Consider the following 18,491-nt stretch of genomic DNA (forward strand, 5'->3'; position numbering starts at 1 on the left):
CAGTAGAGTACTCGCTCAGCTCTAAAGAATAATTTTCCAGTTTCTTGAACCTGTACCCAAGTATACTTCTTCAGAACAAAATTTCAAAGCTCTCAATATTTGTCCAAAAGTACAAATATCAAGCCCGTATTTTCGGTACCATCGAAAGAGTCTGAGGACTCTTTCTGAGGAGTAGGGGGGGGGGGGTAGAACTCTCATCCTTGAGGGGGGTTGGCACTTCTTACAAATATCTTCGCGGAGATTTTGAAAGGTATTCGCCTTATATTATCATATTAATTAAAAAAAAACTTTTTCCACAAAATAAGTTTTTCAAAGAAAAGTAAAGAACTCCATTAAACAAAAAATGAGCAAAAATAAAATCAAATGATCTACCAAGCGTGAAACTACCACAAATTAGCATCGATATAGAAATGAAACCCAAAACAAACAGAAATTACAATAAATAACCAAGTCAAACTCAAAACGAGCAGAAATTAAGATAAGTTGGGCTCAAAACCCCTATGCCTTCCCAAGGCCAGAACATAATTTGCACTTCACTGAAAAAAATATAAATGTTTTACTTTTATAACTTTAATAAATCAAATAATATTAACATTTTGATTACTAAATATCAGTATATGTATATTAAACTGACAATGTATTTTTTTTCAGTAAAGTGCAAATTATGTTCTGGGGTTTTGAGTCCAACTTATGGGTTGCGTAAAATGACTGTGGGGGGAGTGTCCTGCTCAAAAGTATAATTTCGTGAACTTTAACTACGTGGAAAAAAATGGCTGTCTCAAAGTTTTTGATTGGATGTGTTTGGGGAAAAGGTGGGCGTGAGAGCGCGGTTAGTTGCCCTCCAATCACTTTCGACTATTAAAAAGGTCACTAGCTCTTTGAGTTTCCAATCGAAGGAGCCTTTTTTGAACTTTTTATGACAACACCTTGTATAAAAACCTTATACGCCTCCGAAGCATAACTTGCAACACTTGGCCCGAGGGTTGTGGGGGAGTATCCTCCTCAAAAATATAATTTCTATCTGGAAACCAACTACGCTGAACAAAATGGCGTTCTCAAAATTTTTATTGGATGTGTTTCGGGAAATGGTGGGCGTGGAAGGGGTGTTAGTTGCCTTCCAATCCCTTCCAACTATTAAAAAGAGCACAAACCCCTCCGATTTCCAATTGAATGAGCCCTTTTCGAAGTTTCTATGACAACTTCTTCGATACGACGTGCCCTGCTCTAAAGGAAAAAAAATAATAAATGATACATTGTGCCAACATCGTTCTTATATGCCCTCAGGGCATAACTTAAAACCCTAGCCCAAAGGGTTGTGGGGGAGTGTCCTCCTCAAAAACATATTTTCTATCTGGAAATCAACTACGCTGAACAAAATGGCTATCTCAAAATTTTGATCGGATGTGTTTGGGGGGAATGATGAGCGTGGGGGGGGGGGGGCTATTTGCCCTCCAATCACTTTCGACTATTAAAAAGGGTACGAGCCCTTTGAATTTCCAATCGAATGAGCCTTTTTTTAAGTTTCTACGACAACGCCTTCTATAAAAGCCTTATATGCCCCCAGGGCATAACTTAAAACCCATGCCCCGAGCGTTGTGGGGGAGTGTCCTCAAAAACCTATTTTATATGTGGAAATCAACTACGCTGAACAAAATGGCTATCTCCAAATTTTGATTGGATGTGTTTGGGGGAACGATTGGCCTGGGGGGGGGGGCTAGTTGCCCTCCAATCACTTTCGACTATTAAAAAGGGCACTAGCCACTCCAATTTCCAATCGAATGGGCCCTTTTCGAAGTTTCTACGACAACTCCTTCGATACGAAGTGCTCGGGTATGGAGGGGAAAAAAAACATTGTGCCCACATCGTTCTTTATTTAGGCAACGCTATCACGCTGCCTATGATAAACAATTACAAGCAGAATAAAAAAAATTATTACATATTATGTATCACTTTGCTTTTATATTGAAAAGGAGAGTGCTGTTCAGCTTTTTACGCCTGCCTCCAGATGGTTTGTTGGGCAAAATTAGCATGAATATACCATTACATATTTAAATTCGAACCGTAATTTTTGTATCCTTATATATACCCTATCGGTACTTGTCTATTATAGCACCTATGTATATAGAAGCTAGAGACCAGTTTCTTCTTTAGTTTCTTTCAGCTTAGCGCGAGACAAACAAAGACAGACAGAATAGATGGGAAATATATAATTTGGGCTTTATATTTGCACATTAGGCGGGGAGGGGGGAGTATTTGGGCAGCGTGGAGTTAGAAATAAATTATTACTTCATAATATGTAAAATAACTGTACCTAATACATGTTGCATGCAGACCTGCTATACTTTACCCCTCCCCCTCCTCCTAATAGGCAAATTTGTGAATAAAGTATTATATTTTCATCAAATTTTGTGATATTTCATTTAGAAATGGGTGTCAGAGAAACTGGTTCAGCTTTCTACTTAGCTTCTATACACACAGGCGCTATAACAGACAAGTACCGCCCTATCTTTTACTGCAACTCAGAATTGGTCAAAAAAAGAAAAAAATCTGCGACCTAGCCAACACAAAGGATTAGATTATCCTACAAACAAGAACGAGGTGGGCAAAGTGATTAATTCAGCTAGATTAAATAGCCTGGCAAATCTAAACAGTTCTATTGCACAAGCCTCATGTTCTGACCATTATTCAGAAATATTATACTAAATGAATTATGTAACAAACACGTTCTATTTAAAATTTGCTTTCTTGGGTTCTTCCTCCTTCCCAGAGTCAGGCAAAAGGTCTTCTCGCTTCCGTTTATGTATAATTACATCTGCAAAAAAACTGAAATTTGGTCCTGACGATGTCGATGGTATTAGTACTGATCATCCAAAAACAAATTACCCACCTTGGTTTTTCTATTTGCAGCTGCTTTTCAAAATGTGCCTTTGTTGTTCCCTAGTTGTTCCCGACTGCTTCTTCTGCCAAAACATAACTTTCGCTCTGAAACAAGGTAAGGGTGGTTGCCTCCAATCTTAGTAAAATTTTCGATATGTCCTATTTCCCTTTTTAATTTAATCATACTAATTTCGGGGGAAATAAATTTTGCTTCTGGTGTTGGATTCCAGCACACTCACCACACTCTTGCTTTCCTTCTTAAAGAAACTTTGGCTAAACGGGTATTGTCTTCATATTTGTACTCTTCATATTTCTAAGGAATTTGAAATTTCAATTCGTATTCAGGCTGTTTATGCTCTATTTAGTCACCGTATTCACTTAAAGTTATTTTTCTTCTAAAACCCTGGTATGGAAATCAAATCTTGATTTTTTCAAATTGTGATTCTTAGCTTTTTCTAAGCTGGCACACCACAAAATTTTTACGGACTGTCCTTCTATAAAGTTTCGAAAGAAAATTCTCATTTTTTGACGGAATACCTTTAATAAGATATCCTTTTCCCAGACCCAATTTCAGCATTTATTTGTTCAAAAATTTTCCTCCGTTCAATCGAAAAAAAAATCAGACTTTCTGACGATATAAGTTTCATTAAAACAGTACATCTTTCCAGCACAAAACGGGGGAAGTGAAATGGTTTTTCTAGGATTCCTCGGAAAGTAGGTGTCAGCTTTTAGTTTTTTGTCGTTTATTCAGGTCTCTTATCAAAGCTCAGTGCTGTCCGAAACTGCGAATCAGCACTTTTCACCAAATCTGGACTATTTAGAATAATATTAATTTATCGCAAGTTTTAGGTATATTCTGGGGATGGATAGAATTGCAACTGACAAGAAAGGAGTATCTATACTAATGATTAGAATAATCTGATTAGACTATCTAGAGTAATATAGATTAGAGATGACTGGAGTATTTAGAGTAATATATATTTATCGCAAGGGAAACAGCTCTTATGAAAGCTCTACAAGTTACGGCAAGATAACCCAATTAATTCTGAACAGTTCACCAACAAAAGCTAAAAAAAAAAACTTAAAAAGGACTACATAGGGCGACCCTTTGATGCAATAGAAAAAATACCACCGAAATTCAATTTTGAACATTGGAGTCGAAAAATAGTTAAAAAGTTTTACCCGCCAAAGATAATTGAGAAGCTGACTGATCAACAGAATAGGCTGTCAGAAACTGCGAATCAGCACTTTTTGCCAAATCATGCTTTGGTCCGTTTATTTTATCAGTAGTTTTTGCATTTTTTTTTCATAATGTTTCAATTTATAATTTATCATTTCGAAAAATATAGATATGAATAAATATTATTATATATTATAGCTGGGTCTTACCGTTCGTGAATTGTCTCAGCGATATTCTGATCCTGTTTTGGTTCCATAAAAGAGGAAGGTTTAGACAGCATTTTTTTCACAAAATCAGAAGAGTTTCTAAGAAATTGTAGCTCTTCGGGGTTAACGTTTGATAAGATCTTGTTCAAGCGTGTTGGAGATAAAAGGAATAATGTGGGGTCCTGGGCACAGGTTTCTGCCTGAAAAAAAAAATCAATGCCAAAATTGTACCAAAGCGCTGTGATAGGTTTATAATAGTGTTTTCACTTTTGAGATTTTCACCCCGCATATTGATTTTTATCAATACCCTCTAGGCTTCTGCTTTTTTCCCTATGGTTTTTCAGAGCAATTAGTTATTTAAAAAAAAGAGGATCCTATGGTGGCATACTGGCTTTACCCTCAGCTTGGTAATACGGAGCACAGAGTTCGAACCTCAGCTGTAGCAGCATATTGCAGGGCTTATGCAAGGACCTTGGTAGTCAAGAAGCGTCGTTAAACCAATACGTACAGGAAAAGAGTCATTTCTTAAAAATACCGCCGAAAATGCTGATAAGATAAACACAACTTTAAGCCTCCTCAACTGCTGGTCAAGGACCAGTATAGGCCAAATTCAACTATAGAGATAATGACGTTCATCCTTTAAACTTCCTAATCAAAATGAATTCAAACAAGTCAGCTTCCCGCTCTATAGGCTGCAGAGCAGCAAGACTGCTATATATATATATATATATATATATATATATATATATATATATATATATATATATATATATATATATATATATATATATATATATATATATATATATATATATATATATATATATTATATATATATATATATATATATATATATATATATATATATATATTATATATATATATATATATATATATATATATATACATAATATACATATATATATATATATACATAATATGTATATATTTCATAACAGATCCGTAGCTCGGTAGCGTTAACTCTTTTGGAAGTCTTTTCCATTATGTGCGTCATGAAATGAAGAAAAGAGTTCATCAGAAGATTGGAAATTTTCAGAAATTTTCAAAAAAAAAAAAAAATTCTAACCAAGCAGAATAGCTTAACGAAAAGGTCCAAGTTCCAAAAGTAAACGTTTAATGTATCATTTTATGTCACACTCGTAAAGAACATGGAATTACCTGCCAGCATAAGCTGTCGAGTCTAAACCAAACAAGATGAGAAGTAAGAGCTAGTTTCCTAGTTATGCCTATTAGGGATCAAAAGCGGAGTTGACCTTTTTAGGGAAGGGAGGTGTGGGTAGTCCCAAAGTTTCTGTTTTCAGAACACCTACATCAAGGGGTAGCCATATCTCAATTCAACCAAACCAGATAGGAGTTAACAGTCAGTGGCCTTGTTCCGTCGTTTGGGTGTCTGAAAACAACTCAATTTCTGCCCGGAAGGAAAGGTTCGTCCCTATATTCTTTTCATCGAGACATCTATGACAAAAAGTTATCAGATCTCAACAAGAGAGAAACAACAGCATAATGTAAAAAATATGCCTTTTTGGGACATTGACCCACTTCAAAGAATGAAGAGGAATCAGAGGGATGAGGTTCCTAAACTCTCATGTCAGAACATCTAACGGAACGCCCAGTAAGATCTTCATTAAATGTAGAAGAATTAAAAATTAGGCACCCCAACTGGGGAATTTCAAGATCAATACCTATCCCAATATCGGAGTGGATCCATGGTTGTTTTTTTTTACCCCATATCAACTGAGTTTATTGTGATACGAGAGAAAATATCCAAGCTGGGTCTTTTGAGTCTTCGAATACAATATATTCTATGCGGGGAAAATAGGTCCCTAAATCCATATTATCAGGATATTTACCAGAAAAGATGGTCGGATCTCAACCAAACTTTGTGGTAAGTAAGAAAAAGTGATCTAGTTATGCCATTCGTGGGTCCAGATTTAACTCAATATTTGCGCGGAAGAGAAAAGGCGGAGGTTTCTAAATTCTTATCATTAGGATACGCAACATATGGGGTTATTCAATCTTGAATAATTTGGTCAGGAGTCAGAGTAGAGTATCCATTCTTACCTAAGTGGGGGGAGGCCTCCCTAGATTCTTGCTATCACATCTAAAAGAACAGGTCATTGGATTTTAACCGAAAATAAGAGCTACCAGTCCATTTGTACCTTTCTAAAGCCCAAGCCTGATCTACCATATGTAGTAGGGAGGGGGTCCTCGGATTCTTGGCACCTCGACATCTGCCAGAACAGCTTCTTTATTACTTTATTATTAACTGTCTGTAGATCCAAAAAGGCGAAAGATGTACAATCTAAACTTTCCTCCAACATGGAGATTGTTAAGCAGAGAGGACTTAGATTTTTTTGATTTTTTTAGTTAACTAAATATCTCAAAAAAAACCCTGAAAGTGAAGTTTTTAATGACCCTGTAATATCAGACTTCGGTCATAGGCATATTTACTGAAAAGGATTATTTGATATCAGCGGAACTTGGTTGAACTTAAGAGCTACATTTTTAGCTATTCCTGTTGAGAGGTCAAAACTCAACCGGACTTTTGTGTGGGAGGGAAGGGGAAGAGCTTCTTGAATTCTCGTCACTGGTAGGAGACGTCATCAGATATCAAACAAACTTGGTGGGAAGTGAGAATAAGCGTAACTTGTCTTACAAGCGCCCGGTTAAAACTCTTCCTCTGGAGGGGTGTCTTAAATTTTTGTTTTCAGCATATCTACCTGAAAAGATTGTCAGATCTCACCCAAACTTTGTGTGAAGCAAAAACTAGGGTCCTAGTTCTGCTTCCTGGATACAAAACACAATATGGCCGATTGGGGAGAAGGGTCCCTCAATTCTTTGTTTTCCTTTATTACATCTACCAGAACGGAGTATTGGATCTCAGCCGGATTTGTTGCGAAGTAACAGCTAGTGGTCTAGTTGCAGCTTTTGGGGATTATGACTGGATTCAACCTCTGTGAAAGGCTGGACAAGAAGTGGGGATTAAATTCATATCATCGGGATATGTGTCAGAAAAGATTGTTTGATCGCAACCAAACTTGATGAGAAATAAGTGCTGGTGTCCTAATTGCCTTTTGCATGCCTCGCGCTGATCCATCTGAAGTGGGAAAGAAATCCATAGCTTCATCATCACGACGTCTACCAAAACAAGCTATGTTGTCAATGTTGGTGGTTCACACTCGACCTAGCCACTTTGGGAAGGGGGTAGGGGAACTCTGAATTCTAATAATCATGACATCTTCCAAAAGGCGGTCGCCAAACTTCAACCAAACTGAGTCAGAAAAAGAGTAAGTTTCCTAGACGTGTGTTTTAAGAGTCTGGTTCAGATTATCCCGCATTAGGGGGGAGGGGATCCTTCAATTCTTATCGTCAGCACATCTACGAGAAGGGGATGTCGGATCTCAGCCAAACTATGGGGAGAAATAACAACTTACTTACTTAAGACAAGACATAGGCTGTTCAGCCAGAATTAGCATTACGAAGCTGAATGACCAAATGCTTCCATTAGGTTCTGTCTTCTGTGTGGTCGAATAAATTCCAGCCACAACAAGTCCCATTTTTGATCTTGCTTCAAGAAACTCTCAAGCGGTTCGACATCCTCTTTGACAAAAATATGGCAAGATTTCATCTGGATTGTTCTTCCCCGAAGAATGACTGTTGGTAGTATCAGGGTCTCTTTTAGTTGCCTCATTACGTGGCCTAATCACTCGAGACGGCTTTTCTTGATCAAACTAGAAACATCAAGTTTTGTCCGCATGTTTTCATCAGCCGTTGGTTGCTGATTCTTGGTGAAATCCTTACGTTGCTAATGTCCCATAGGCATCTTCGGTCAAGAGTGTCAAGGTGACGGGCTTACGCCACCCTGAAGGGCCAGGTCCATAACTATATAAGAAAATTGAACGCAGGCATGCTGAGTAGATCCTGAGTTTCATCACGAGGTAGATTTTCGATCTGGTTCATAGCATTTTTTGGAGGTAGCCAAAGACGGACCAAGCATTGCTAATCTTGCATTAAATCTCACTAGAACCTCCACCTTTAGCATTTATCAATGACACAGATATTTCAATTCTTCTACTCTCTCAATAGGTTCTACATTCACAATATAGAAGTTTTCTCTTTGGTTGGGAGATATTTTGTCTTGGGGACACTAGTCACGAGCCCTCTTTCGCTAGCAGAGTTCACTATTCTTTCTATCATATTTAGTGCTTTCTGGGCGGAGTCAAAAGTGGCTACCATTATCAGCATATTTAATGTCAGTAATAATTTCTTGTACTGAGATGAGGTCACCATCATTTTCCTTCAGTGCGTTTTTCATACTCCCATCAATAATATAGTTTAAAGAATTAGCGATGCCGGACATCCTTGGAGGCCACCGCATGCTTTTTCAAAATTTCGTTTGCTCACAATATACTCGTACGTTACTCAGGGTATTCTCATAGGATTTTTTGTAGCGGGTCAACTATCCTGGTCGGAACACCGTCTTTGAGCCTTATTTGCTACAGTAAGGGTCGTAATATCGAGTCAAATGCGGCGTTGAAGTCGAGTGGCGATAAAGACTGCAAAGGTGTCCAATCTGGGAATGAAACCTTAGTGAAGAAGAAGGCACAGGATAAAGATATAGTTTACACACCCTATCCTAGAGCAAAACCTCCTCGATTGGCCCTTGTCCGGTACTCTCGCTTATTTCTAAAGCGGTTTACTATTAAATATTGCAAAAATTTTCCCCATTAAGTCTACTAGTGAGACTCCCCGGTAATTTTGCAATATCTATCATTTTCTTCTTGATTATAGGAATTCAAGTAGCGTTGCTCCAGTCCTGTGGAACATATTCAGTGCCCAGACATAGCTGCGCAGATTTGGCTTGGGCATCAATTCATGCCAGGATTACCTTGTGAATTTCAGCAGGCAGAGATTCCTCACCTGGGGCTATGTGATTTATGAGAGCCTTCATGGCGTTCCTAACTTCCTCTTTGAAAGTGGACATTCGATAATTTTAGATCTCTATCATCTTCTTTCTTGAGTATAGGAATTCAAGTAGCGTTACGCTAGCCGTGTGGAACATATTCAGCGCCGAGACATATCTGAGTAGATTTGGTTTGGGCATCAATGAGTGCGAGGATCACCTTGTAAATTTCTGCAGGCAGAGATTCCTCACCTGGGGCTATGTAATTTATGAGAGGCATCATGGCGTTCCTGACTTCCTCTTTTAAACGCGGACAATCAATCTCTATCATCTTCTTTCTTGAGTATAGGAATTCTAGTAGCGTTACGCCAGCCATGTGGAACATATTCAGCGCCGAGACATAGATGAATAGATTTGGTTTGGGCATCAATGAGTGCGAGGATCACCTTGTTAATTTCTGCAGACCGATTCCTCACCTGGGGCTATGTAATTTATGAGAGCCATCATGAAGTTCCTGACTTCCTCTTTTAAATGTGGACATTCGGAAATTTTTCAATCTCTATCATCTCTTTTCTTGAGTATAGGAATTCAAGTAGCGTTACGCCAGTCCTGTGGAACATATCTAGCGCCCTGACATAGCTGAGTAGCTTTGGTTTGGGCATCAAATAGTGCCAGGATTACCTTGTATATTTCTGCAGGCAGATTCCTCACCTGGGGCTATGTAATTTATCAGAGCCTTCATGGACGTTTTTCATACTCCCTTTAATAATATGGTTTGAAGAATTAGCGATGCCGGACATTTTGCAATATCTATCATTTTCTTCTTGAATATAGGAATTCAAGTAGCGTTGCTCCAGTCCTGTGGAACATATTCAGTGCCCAGACATAGCTGAGCAGATTTGGCTTGGGCATCAATTCATGCCAGGATTACCTTGTGAATTTCTGCAGGAAGAGATTCCTCACCTGGGGCTATATGATTTATGAGAGCCTTCATGGCGTTCCGAACTTCCTCTTTGAAAGTGGACATTCGATAATTTTAGATCTCTATCATCTTCTTTCTTGAGTATAGGAATTCAAGTAGCGTTACGCCAGCCGTGTGGAACATATTCAGCGCCAAGACATATCTGAGTAGATTTGGTTCGGGCATCAATGAGTGCGAGGATCACCTTGTGAATTTCTGCAGGCAGAGATTCCTCACCTGGGGCTATGTAATTTATGAGAGGCATCATGGCGTTCCTGACTTCCTCTTTTAAACGCGGACATTCAATCTCTATCATCTTCTTTCTTGAGTATAGGAATTCAAGTAGCGTTATGCCAGCCATGTGGAACATATTCAGCGCCGAGACATAGATGAATAGATTTGACATAGATGTGGACATTCGGAAATTTTTCAATCACTATCATCTTCTTTCTTGAGTATAGGAATTCAAGTAGCGTTACGCCAGTCCTGTGGAACATATCTAGTGCTTTGACATAGCTGAGTAGCTTTGGTTTGGGCATCAAATAGTGCCAGGATTACCTTGTATATTTCTGCAGGCAGATTCCTCACCTGGGGCTATGTAATTTATCAGAGCCTTCGTGGCGTTTTTCATACTCCCTTTAATAATATGGTTTGAAGAATTAGCGATGCCGGACATTCTTGGAGGCCGCCGCATGCTTTTTCAAAAAATTTCGTTTGCTCACAATATACTCGTACGTTACTCAGGGTATTCTCATTGGATTTTTTTAGCGGGTCAACTATCTTGGTCGGAACACCGTCATTGAGCCTTATTTGCTACAGTAAGGGTCGTAATATCGAGTCAAATGCGGCGATGAAGTCGAGTGGCGATAAAGACTGCAAAGGTGTCCAATCTGGGAATGAAACCTTGGTGAAGAAGAAGGCGCAGGATAAAGATATAGTTTACACACCCTATCCTAGAGCAAAACCTCCTCGATTCGCCCTTGTCCGGTACTCTCGCTTATTTCTAAAGCTGTTTACTAGTAAATATTAGTAAAATATTCCCCATTAAGTCTACTAGTGAGAATCCCTGTATTTGCTACAGTAAGGGTCGTAATATCGAGTTAAATGCGGCGATGAAGTCGAGTGGCGATAAAGACTGCAAAGGTGTCCAATCTGGGAATGAAACCTTGGTGAAGAAGAAGGCGCAGGATAAAGATATAGTTTACACACCCTATCCTAGAGCAAAACCTCCTCGATTCGCCCTTGTCCGGTACTCTCGCTTATTTCTAAAGCTGTTTACTAGTAAATATTAGTAAAATATTCCCCATTAAGTCTACTAGTGAGAATCCCTGGTAATTTTACAATTTTTATCATTTTCTTCTTGAATACACGAATTCAAGTAGCGTTGCGCCAGTCCTGTGGAACATATTCAGTGCCCAGACATAGCTGAGCAGATTTGGCTTGGGCATCAATTCATGCCAGGATTACCTTGTGAATTTCTGCAGGCAGAGATTCCTCACAGGGGGCTATGTAATTTATGAGAGCCTTCATGGCGTTCTTTGCTTCCTCTTAGAAAGTGGACATTCGATAATTTTACATCTCTATCATCTTCTTTCTTGAGTATAGGAATTCAAGTAGCGTTATGCCAGCCGTGTGGAACATATTCAGCGCCGAGACATAGCTGAGTAGATTTGGTTTGGGCATCAATGAGTGCGAGGATCACCTTGTGAATTTCTGCAGGCAGATTCCTCACCTGGGGCTTTGTAATTTATGAGAGGCATCATATCGTTCCTGACTTCCTTTTTTAAGTGCGGACATTCGGAAGTTTTTCAATCTCTATCATCTTCTTTCTTGAGTATAGGAATTCAAGTATCCTTTGTTCTCTTTCCAGGAACGTGAGCAGTGACATATTGTGTAATACCTTCGATCTACGACCATGACGTTTCTATGACTTCCTCTTGTGGACTACCATTTTTGTGATATGCTTATTCTAGAAATTGAAAGCGGCTCCTCAATTCAATGTCAAACTCAGTTTGATAACTTCAGCTTTAATGTAGTAGCTCGTCACCAGGATTTTTCACAAAATTCCACCATGTCACCATGATACTTACAGAAGGGGTTATAAATCTCAACCAAACCTAATAAGAGGCAACAGCTGATGGGCTCCTTCTACTTCTTTGAATTCTGAGGTTCATTCGATTTATGTGAGGGGGAGGAATAGGAGCTTCGAGTGCTCTGTGGCCGTTTGGACACAATTCAAACACAGCAGTGGGAGCGAGTCCCTAGATTCCTGTAATCAGAATATCAACCGGGAAGGGGTTGTGGGATTTCAACAATCTGATGGAAAGCGAAAGTGCAATTTTATATTGTACCTTTTCAGGGCTCGGAATCGATCTAATTCTATAAGGATAGGGCTAATTTTTCCTCCTCCGCATGCCACCAGTAGGCCTTGGTAGACCCTAACTAAAGATGATACAGATTCGGAACTTGGTTAGAATTGTGGTTTAAGGGGGGGGGAACTCTGACTGGATAACATAAAAGCATTTATAAAAGCATTATGCATAAAAGCATAGAAGTCCTCCCTTTATTTTTGGTTAAGGTTCATCTTTATATTCGTATATTCACTATTTCATTGAGGGTTAATATGAAGTTGTCCAGGACCGTCACAAAGGTGACACAAAACTGAAACTTTGTGGATAGAGAACTGTATAAAGCGATCTTCAGCATCTGATGCAAAACCGAGAGCGTCGTGAAGCGGCCCTAGTATTGTATTTTTTAGATGCCCTAGTTTTCTGGGGGAATAATTTTTTGCTCATTTTGAAAATTCAGTTCCCAAAAGTTTTGGCATTCTTGATTTGTAAAACAAACTTAGGAGACAGAATTGACAAAACTCAGTAAATTTTTTTCACGAAAGACCTAGTAATTATTATTACAACAATGAATATAAACAGTATCCATGCTCAGTGTTGCAAAGCAAGGTTGTAGAGCATACGCTTTTATAGAAAATAATAAATACCGTTTAGATTTTACCCAAGCAGAAATTTAGCAATCCATCTTCCCCTAACAATGGCCCCGCTTTAGTGACACTAAATAACAGAAAACAAGCCTCAAATTTTCTTTTTTTATTTCTTCCTCATGGATTCTCCTGTCACGCCCAAGGGTCCTTGATTAGAACCGTTCATACCATTTTTTATAGCATCATTTTTAACATGTACCTATATGCAAAACACGACATGAGGAAATCAATTCAGAGTTCAAAAACTTTTCCTCTCGGCTTTCAGCCGTTCCTTCACTTGCTAGTAAAAAAGTGTTTCTATTTAAAATTTGATTTCAAGTACTTACCGAAATTTTATATTCATCTAAAATATCCCGAATAACCCTTATTTTTTCCTCAGAGATTGACCAGAACTTATCGGACATTCGGAGTAAGTCTTCAAATTTCCATGAGCAAATAATTGGATGACTCAACATTACACTTCTGACTACGTGGGGATGGGCGTCAAAGGCACCTGAAAGAAACTAAACCTTTTTCAATATAACTTGATTTTAATTGATTGTTTGAGATCGATCTCAACAAGTTCAGTTTTAACACTTCTTTTGAGTTTTTACGCCAAGAAACTTGACTCACTCTTAGTTTTATACAGTCGCATTAATATTTTCTAAAATGAAGGAATAAAACCCAAAATTGATTTTCAAAGTTTTTTGTTGCTAAACCCTTAATCATTCTATTACCAGCTTTATCCTAGCAATTAACTAGAAAAAAAAAACAACTTTTTACTGTTTAATTCTAAATAAAAGAACCAGCCATCAAGAATTTAAGACATTGTTTTCACCCAATAATTCGTACATTGAAATCAAACCAGCAACAAATTTGCTTTACGGCCTTATTCAAATTAGCCTTTGAACGGTTAAACTGACACTTCAGGAAACAAAAGCGAAGCAAACTTTTGAACAATTCCTGGTAAAACAGATAATTTAGCATATGTTTCTTTTGTTTTTTTTAAGGAATCACAAGTAGGTTATTTACATAGAGTATGTCCATACTTAGCATTTGGTTACATATGCGCCTTATTATTAACCAATAAATGTTTTAAATATTAGAATTACTCTTGGCACGCAGCTTCTAGTTCTTTATGGGTTATAAACAGGATTTTTTTTTTCAGGAAGTGAGCTGACAATCGAGGACATCACTTTCCAAAAAAGAAACAAAATTGTATTCTGATCTAAAATTTCAATCTTTTAACTTTAAGCTATTTAAGATTCTACCTATTGAGAGAGAGAGCAGTCCAGACTTTTCCTAGACGTTGATGAGCGGTACCTTTTTCAAGAAAGAGATGGATGAGAAAAGTGATGGAGAAGCAAGAGCACCATGCTAGCGTCATGTGAACATTACTATACATAGTATTATATACTAATACATATACTATTATATGAACCTCAGGCAGCATGGAATATAATGAAAAAATGACCTTATATTTTTTTTGTTTTTTTTAATGTAAGCGTTTTTGCAGTTTATCCACATTGTAGGATAGGAAGGGTGCGGGAAACTCCATAGTTCTGTATAACATAATTGATTGTTTAAATTTAGTCATGAATTAACTAGTAAAAAAAAGTATAAAAGTCAATTAACTTCTTTTTAAACCTTTTACCTTAATAAATTATAGGTTCAATAATGGTTATAGTTTTAACATAAGCATATACCCTATCTATACCTATTCTTCTTCTTTTTTAATACAAGCTAGGAGTAAACTATACATTTTTATAACAGAAATTGTATTTTATTAAGCCCTCTCTGAAGAAAATACAATATGGCGTGCCATTCTAGGGTCAGATTCTTTAATATTAGCTCAATAACCCCCAAACTCATATAAATGCACATTGTGTTGCCTCCGGGTCAGGAATATGCCACATTTTTTAAGCATTCAACCTTTCTTCCTCATATCTGTAAAATTGCCTGAATGAAAAGTAGTTTTGTGAAGCTAAAAGAAAAACAATGCAGGGGTGGTCACTGTGCTAATACACCTTCTGAATATTACTTCGTTATGTTTATTCAACTCTGTCTAATTCTTTCTAATTCTAATTACTTACTGTCATTTTTTTGAGCAACATCTATTTTGTATTTTGATGATTAATTGTACTACTAATACTGACCTATTTTCGGAAGACTTTAACTTACCACAGTTCCCGGCAGTTTATTTTTTAGGGGGAAGGTGGATCTCTATGCCAGAAAATGACTAACAAACGACTTAGATGCTAGTGAACTGTAGGGCGTTGGAGTCATATAAACTGTTGAAGTTGTAACTGCGATCTTAGGTGTCAATAGCAGGTATTTAACTGGCTTAACTGATATATCTATGTATATCATGAGCGCCAAGGAGTTTTAATTTACACTTTATGTACAAACAAAAAAACAATAACACCATACCATTTTCGGAGGAAGTCTAAGTGAGTGCATTAGTTTCAATTTGTCTTCTAATGCTTCAATGCTAAGAAGCTTCACCTTTCGCTCGTGTCTTTTGAAAAACAACCAATGATCTCTTGCATCTATATTTGCATACTTTTCTAAAAGGTGGCAAATGGCATTGTCGTACACTTTTTTACAGAAAGCTGAAAATATTCCAAAATTTTCTTCGTTCCTTAAATCGTTCATTTCAGATGGGCTGACTGGAAACTTTTCTTGAATTTTGTCAGACCAAGATGAAGATGGGTCAATTGATAATAAAACTTTTGCATGCCGCGTAGGGAATCCAAAACGAACACTTCGAAGAAAATGTATTGGGATTTCAGAGGCACCTAGTTCTGTTAGAAAACCATGTCTGTATAATAAAACTTCTTTAGTGACACATGTCAAATCCACATTTTGGGATACATCGTCAATTGCATAGCCCCAATCCTGAAACGAAAATATAAAATAAAACATGTGCCAAGATTTAGTAAAATAATATATTTTCGAAAAAGATTGGGCAAGAGCACCGGTCCTCAAAATAAATGCGGCAGAACCCTGGGTCGCCGTGAGCGTATGCCACTAGTTCCAGAGAAATAACACAAACTTATCTGATAAAAAAAAAATCTGAATTAATTCTCTTCTATAAATATGAAGATACTTCTTCGTCAATTATAAACTGTCTGGAGCATCATCTTTCAGATTAAATACGCATAAGTGACAAATTTTCAAACACTTAAATTGTCTCTTTAGGTAAGGTCATACACGAGGAAAAAAAATTCAAAGAATGAGAAACGAAAATGTTCTTAAAAATTATTTTTTGGCAGCTGTAAAATTGTGAAAGCTGGAAACCAACACTATCCCCAGAACAACTATTTGATGCTTGTACGAAGTATGTTAGTCTAGATATAGTAAAAAAAATAAAATTTTACAGTTATCAAATAGCATTAAAAGCAAATGAATTTATCGAATATCGTATTCTGTTGAGAGCAAACATACATAAATTAAAAATATTTGAATTTTTTTGTTTATAAATGAATGAAGGTATCGACATTGCGGAGCTTCTTGTAATCTTTGTGTTTACACAATTCTATTGAGCACTCTGACAGTACAATTATGTTCCAAGAATTATACTTTTCAATTTGCAAGTATAGGCTGAGTTTACTGGGTTGATTATTCCCTATGCAAATTATTTATTAACTGATTATTGGTCAATTAAAAATAAAAACTGATCGTGATGGCATTGATGACGTGGCAATAATTAATCACACCCTGACTTTTTCAAAGATAAGGTCATCAAACATGCCACTGTAGAATTTGGGGTAAAGCTGATCCGTATCGAGCTCCTCAAAAGTGACAAGATGGTCAAACTTCTGAAAGCGATATGAAAGACAGATTGGACTGAATGCATAAACGTGAATATCAGAATTTTCGATTGCCCACCTTTGTCATCGTAATGCCACCTGAGGCAAGGCCGTATCCAGGGGGGGGGGGGTACCCGGTTTGAACTCCCCCCCCCGAAATTTTTGACCGAGTCGAAAATTAGTCTAAAAAATGCGTGTAAAGACAAAACCTTACCAGAAAAAAAATATGCTCCCACACTAAATCCTATTGCATTTTGTGGGTTAACGGTTCTGATCAGCTTACGCAATTAGGTAACCGTAGGTAACCCCATGTTCACCTGACCTTGCATAGTAAATTAGGGATGACCCTGACAAGGTCATCGACATTTTTGCAGAGAAGAAAAATCGTCGCCTGGATTTCGTTTTATAGATATTCGTCCTTACTTTTAGCTAAAAAAAAAAAAAAAAAAAACTAAAAAATATATAGACTACTTCTAGCCTACTATTTGGATTCTTTTTGCGCATAAAAAAAAAAAAAAAAAAAAAAATAGCTTGTAGTATTTAACAGTATGTAAATACTTGTCTTGTTTTTTCGTTAATAAAAAAAAAAAAAAAAAAAAAAAAATGCCCCTTATAGATACGAAAGTATGCCTAGTGGACGCGTCCTCGTTCGCAAGGGGCGGACTAACGGTCTCGAGCTAATGTAATGATGCTCGAGGATGTTAGACAAAGTCCACGGGAAAAAATCGGGTAAACCTCCCCCCCCCCCCGAACAAAAATTCTGGATACGGCCCTGACCTGAGGTCTTGGTTATTCATGCAGTCCTTATCCTTTTTGTAGTCAGTGGCGGATTCAGGTAGGGGGCGCCCCCGAACATAGTCTAAAGTTGTGTAACTTACTTAATTAACCCAAATTTGCGTTAACTAAACTTGCTGCTAACGTAAGTTTATAGGATCAACCTATTTTGCCCCCCCCTCCCCTTAAAAAAATCTTGGATCCACTCCTGTTTGTAGTATTAGCAACAATCTAGTAAAGAGTGAACCATGGTCCATAGCAAACAAAAGTTCAAAAGCATGCTTTGTAAGAAACAATCTAGGGAGAAAATTTTGCCAATAAAGGGTGATTCAAAAACAATAACTAATATTCCGATTTAACAAAGTAGTAATGTTTTATTACTGAAACAAAGTTTATGAAAATTTCATTAAAGACACTGTCTCAGAAATAACGTCAAATCGAAATAAAGAGTATCCCATTGAAATTACCATTGTTGAAAACCCCGAACTAGAGATTAAAGGTCCTTGACCTCAAACGAAAAGGGAAACCGCATATTTGTGTTTGTAGCACTAATGTTTCTTCTTTTCCAGAGAGCTTATCGTACAAACCCAGTGGATACAAAATATTGGGAGTGGGCTTATTTGAACGAAAATCGCAATACCAACAGCCTTACGACTTAACAAAATTGATCGCGCCATAGCAAACTGTCCTTTCCTATCATTTTGAACCACAAAACATGTATTTTTGCCCAAAATGGACTGAAAGATTGAAGAATCCAAATTCTAAGATAGCCAGTCGATTTGT

At 37.4% G+C, this 18,491-nt stretch overlaps 1 protein-coding gene across 3 annotated transcripts in view; it reads right to left on the reverse strand.

Moving 5' to 3' along the window:
- LOC148956478 (uncharacterized) overlaps positions 1 to 18,491 on the reverse strand; it is a 69,194-nt gene that overhangs the window by 27,039 nt on the left and 23,664 nt on the right. For all 3 annotated transcript variants that reach the window (XM_089095464.1, XM_089095446.1, XM_089095455.1), the window contains exons 4-6: positions 15,553 to 16,020; positions 13,470 to 13,646; positions 4,267 to 4,463 (exon numbers count right to left, since the gene is read on the reverse strand). In XM_089095464.1, the coding sequence (XP_088951590.1) occupies positions 4,267 to 4,463; positions 13,470 to 13,646; positions 15,553 to 16,020 (842 nt within the window). The remainder of the gene's footprint in view (positions 1 to 4,266; positions 4,464 to 13,469; positions 13,647 to 15,552; positions 16,021 to 18,491) is intronic.

This window comes from Artemia sp. Qi Xiang Cuo, chromosome 1, assembly GCF_049724085.1.
Source record: "Artemia sp. Qi Xiang Cuo chromosome 1, ASM4972408v1, whole genome shotgun sequence".
NCBI classification, from domain to species: Eukaryota; Metazoa; Arthropoda; class Branchiopoda; order Anostraca; family Artemiidae; genus Artemia; species Artemia sp. Qi Xiang Cuo.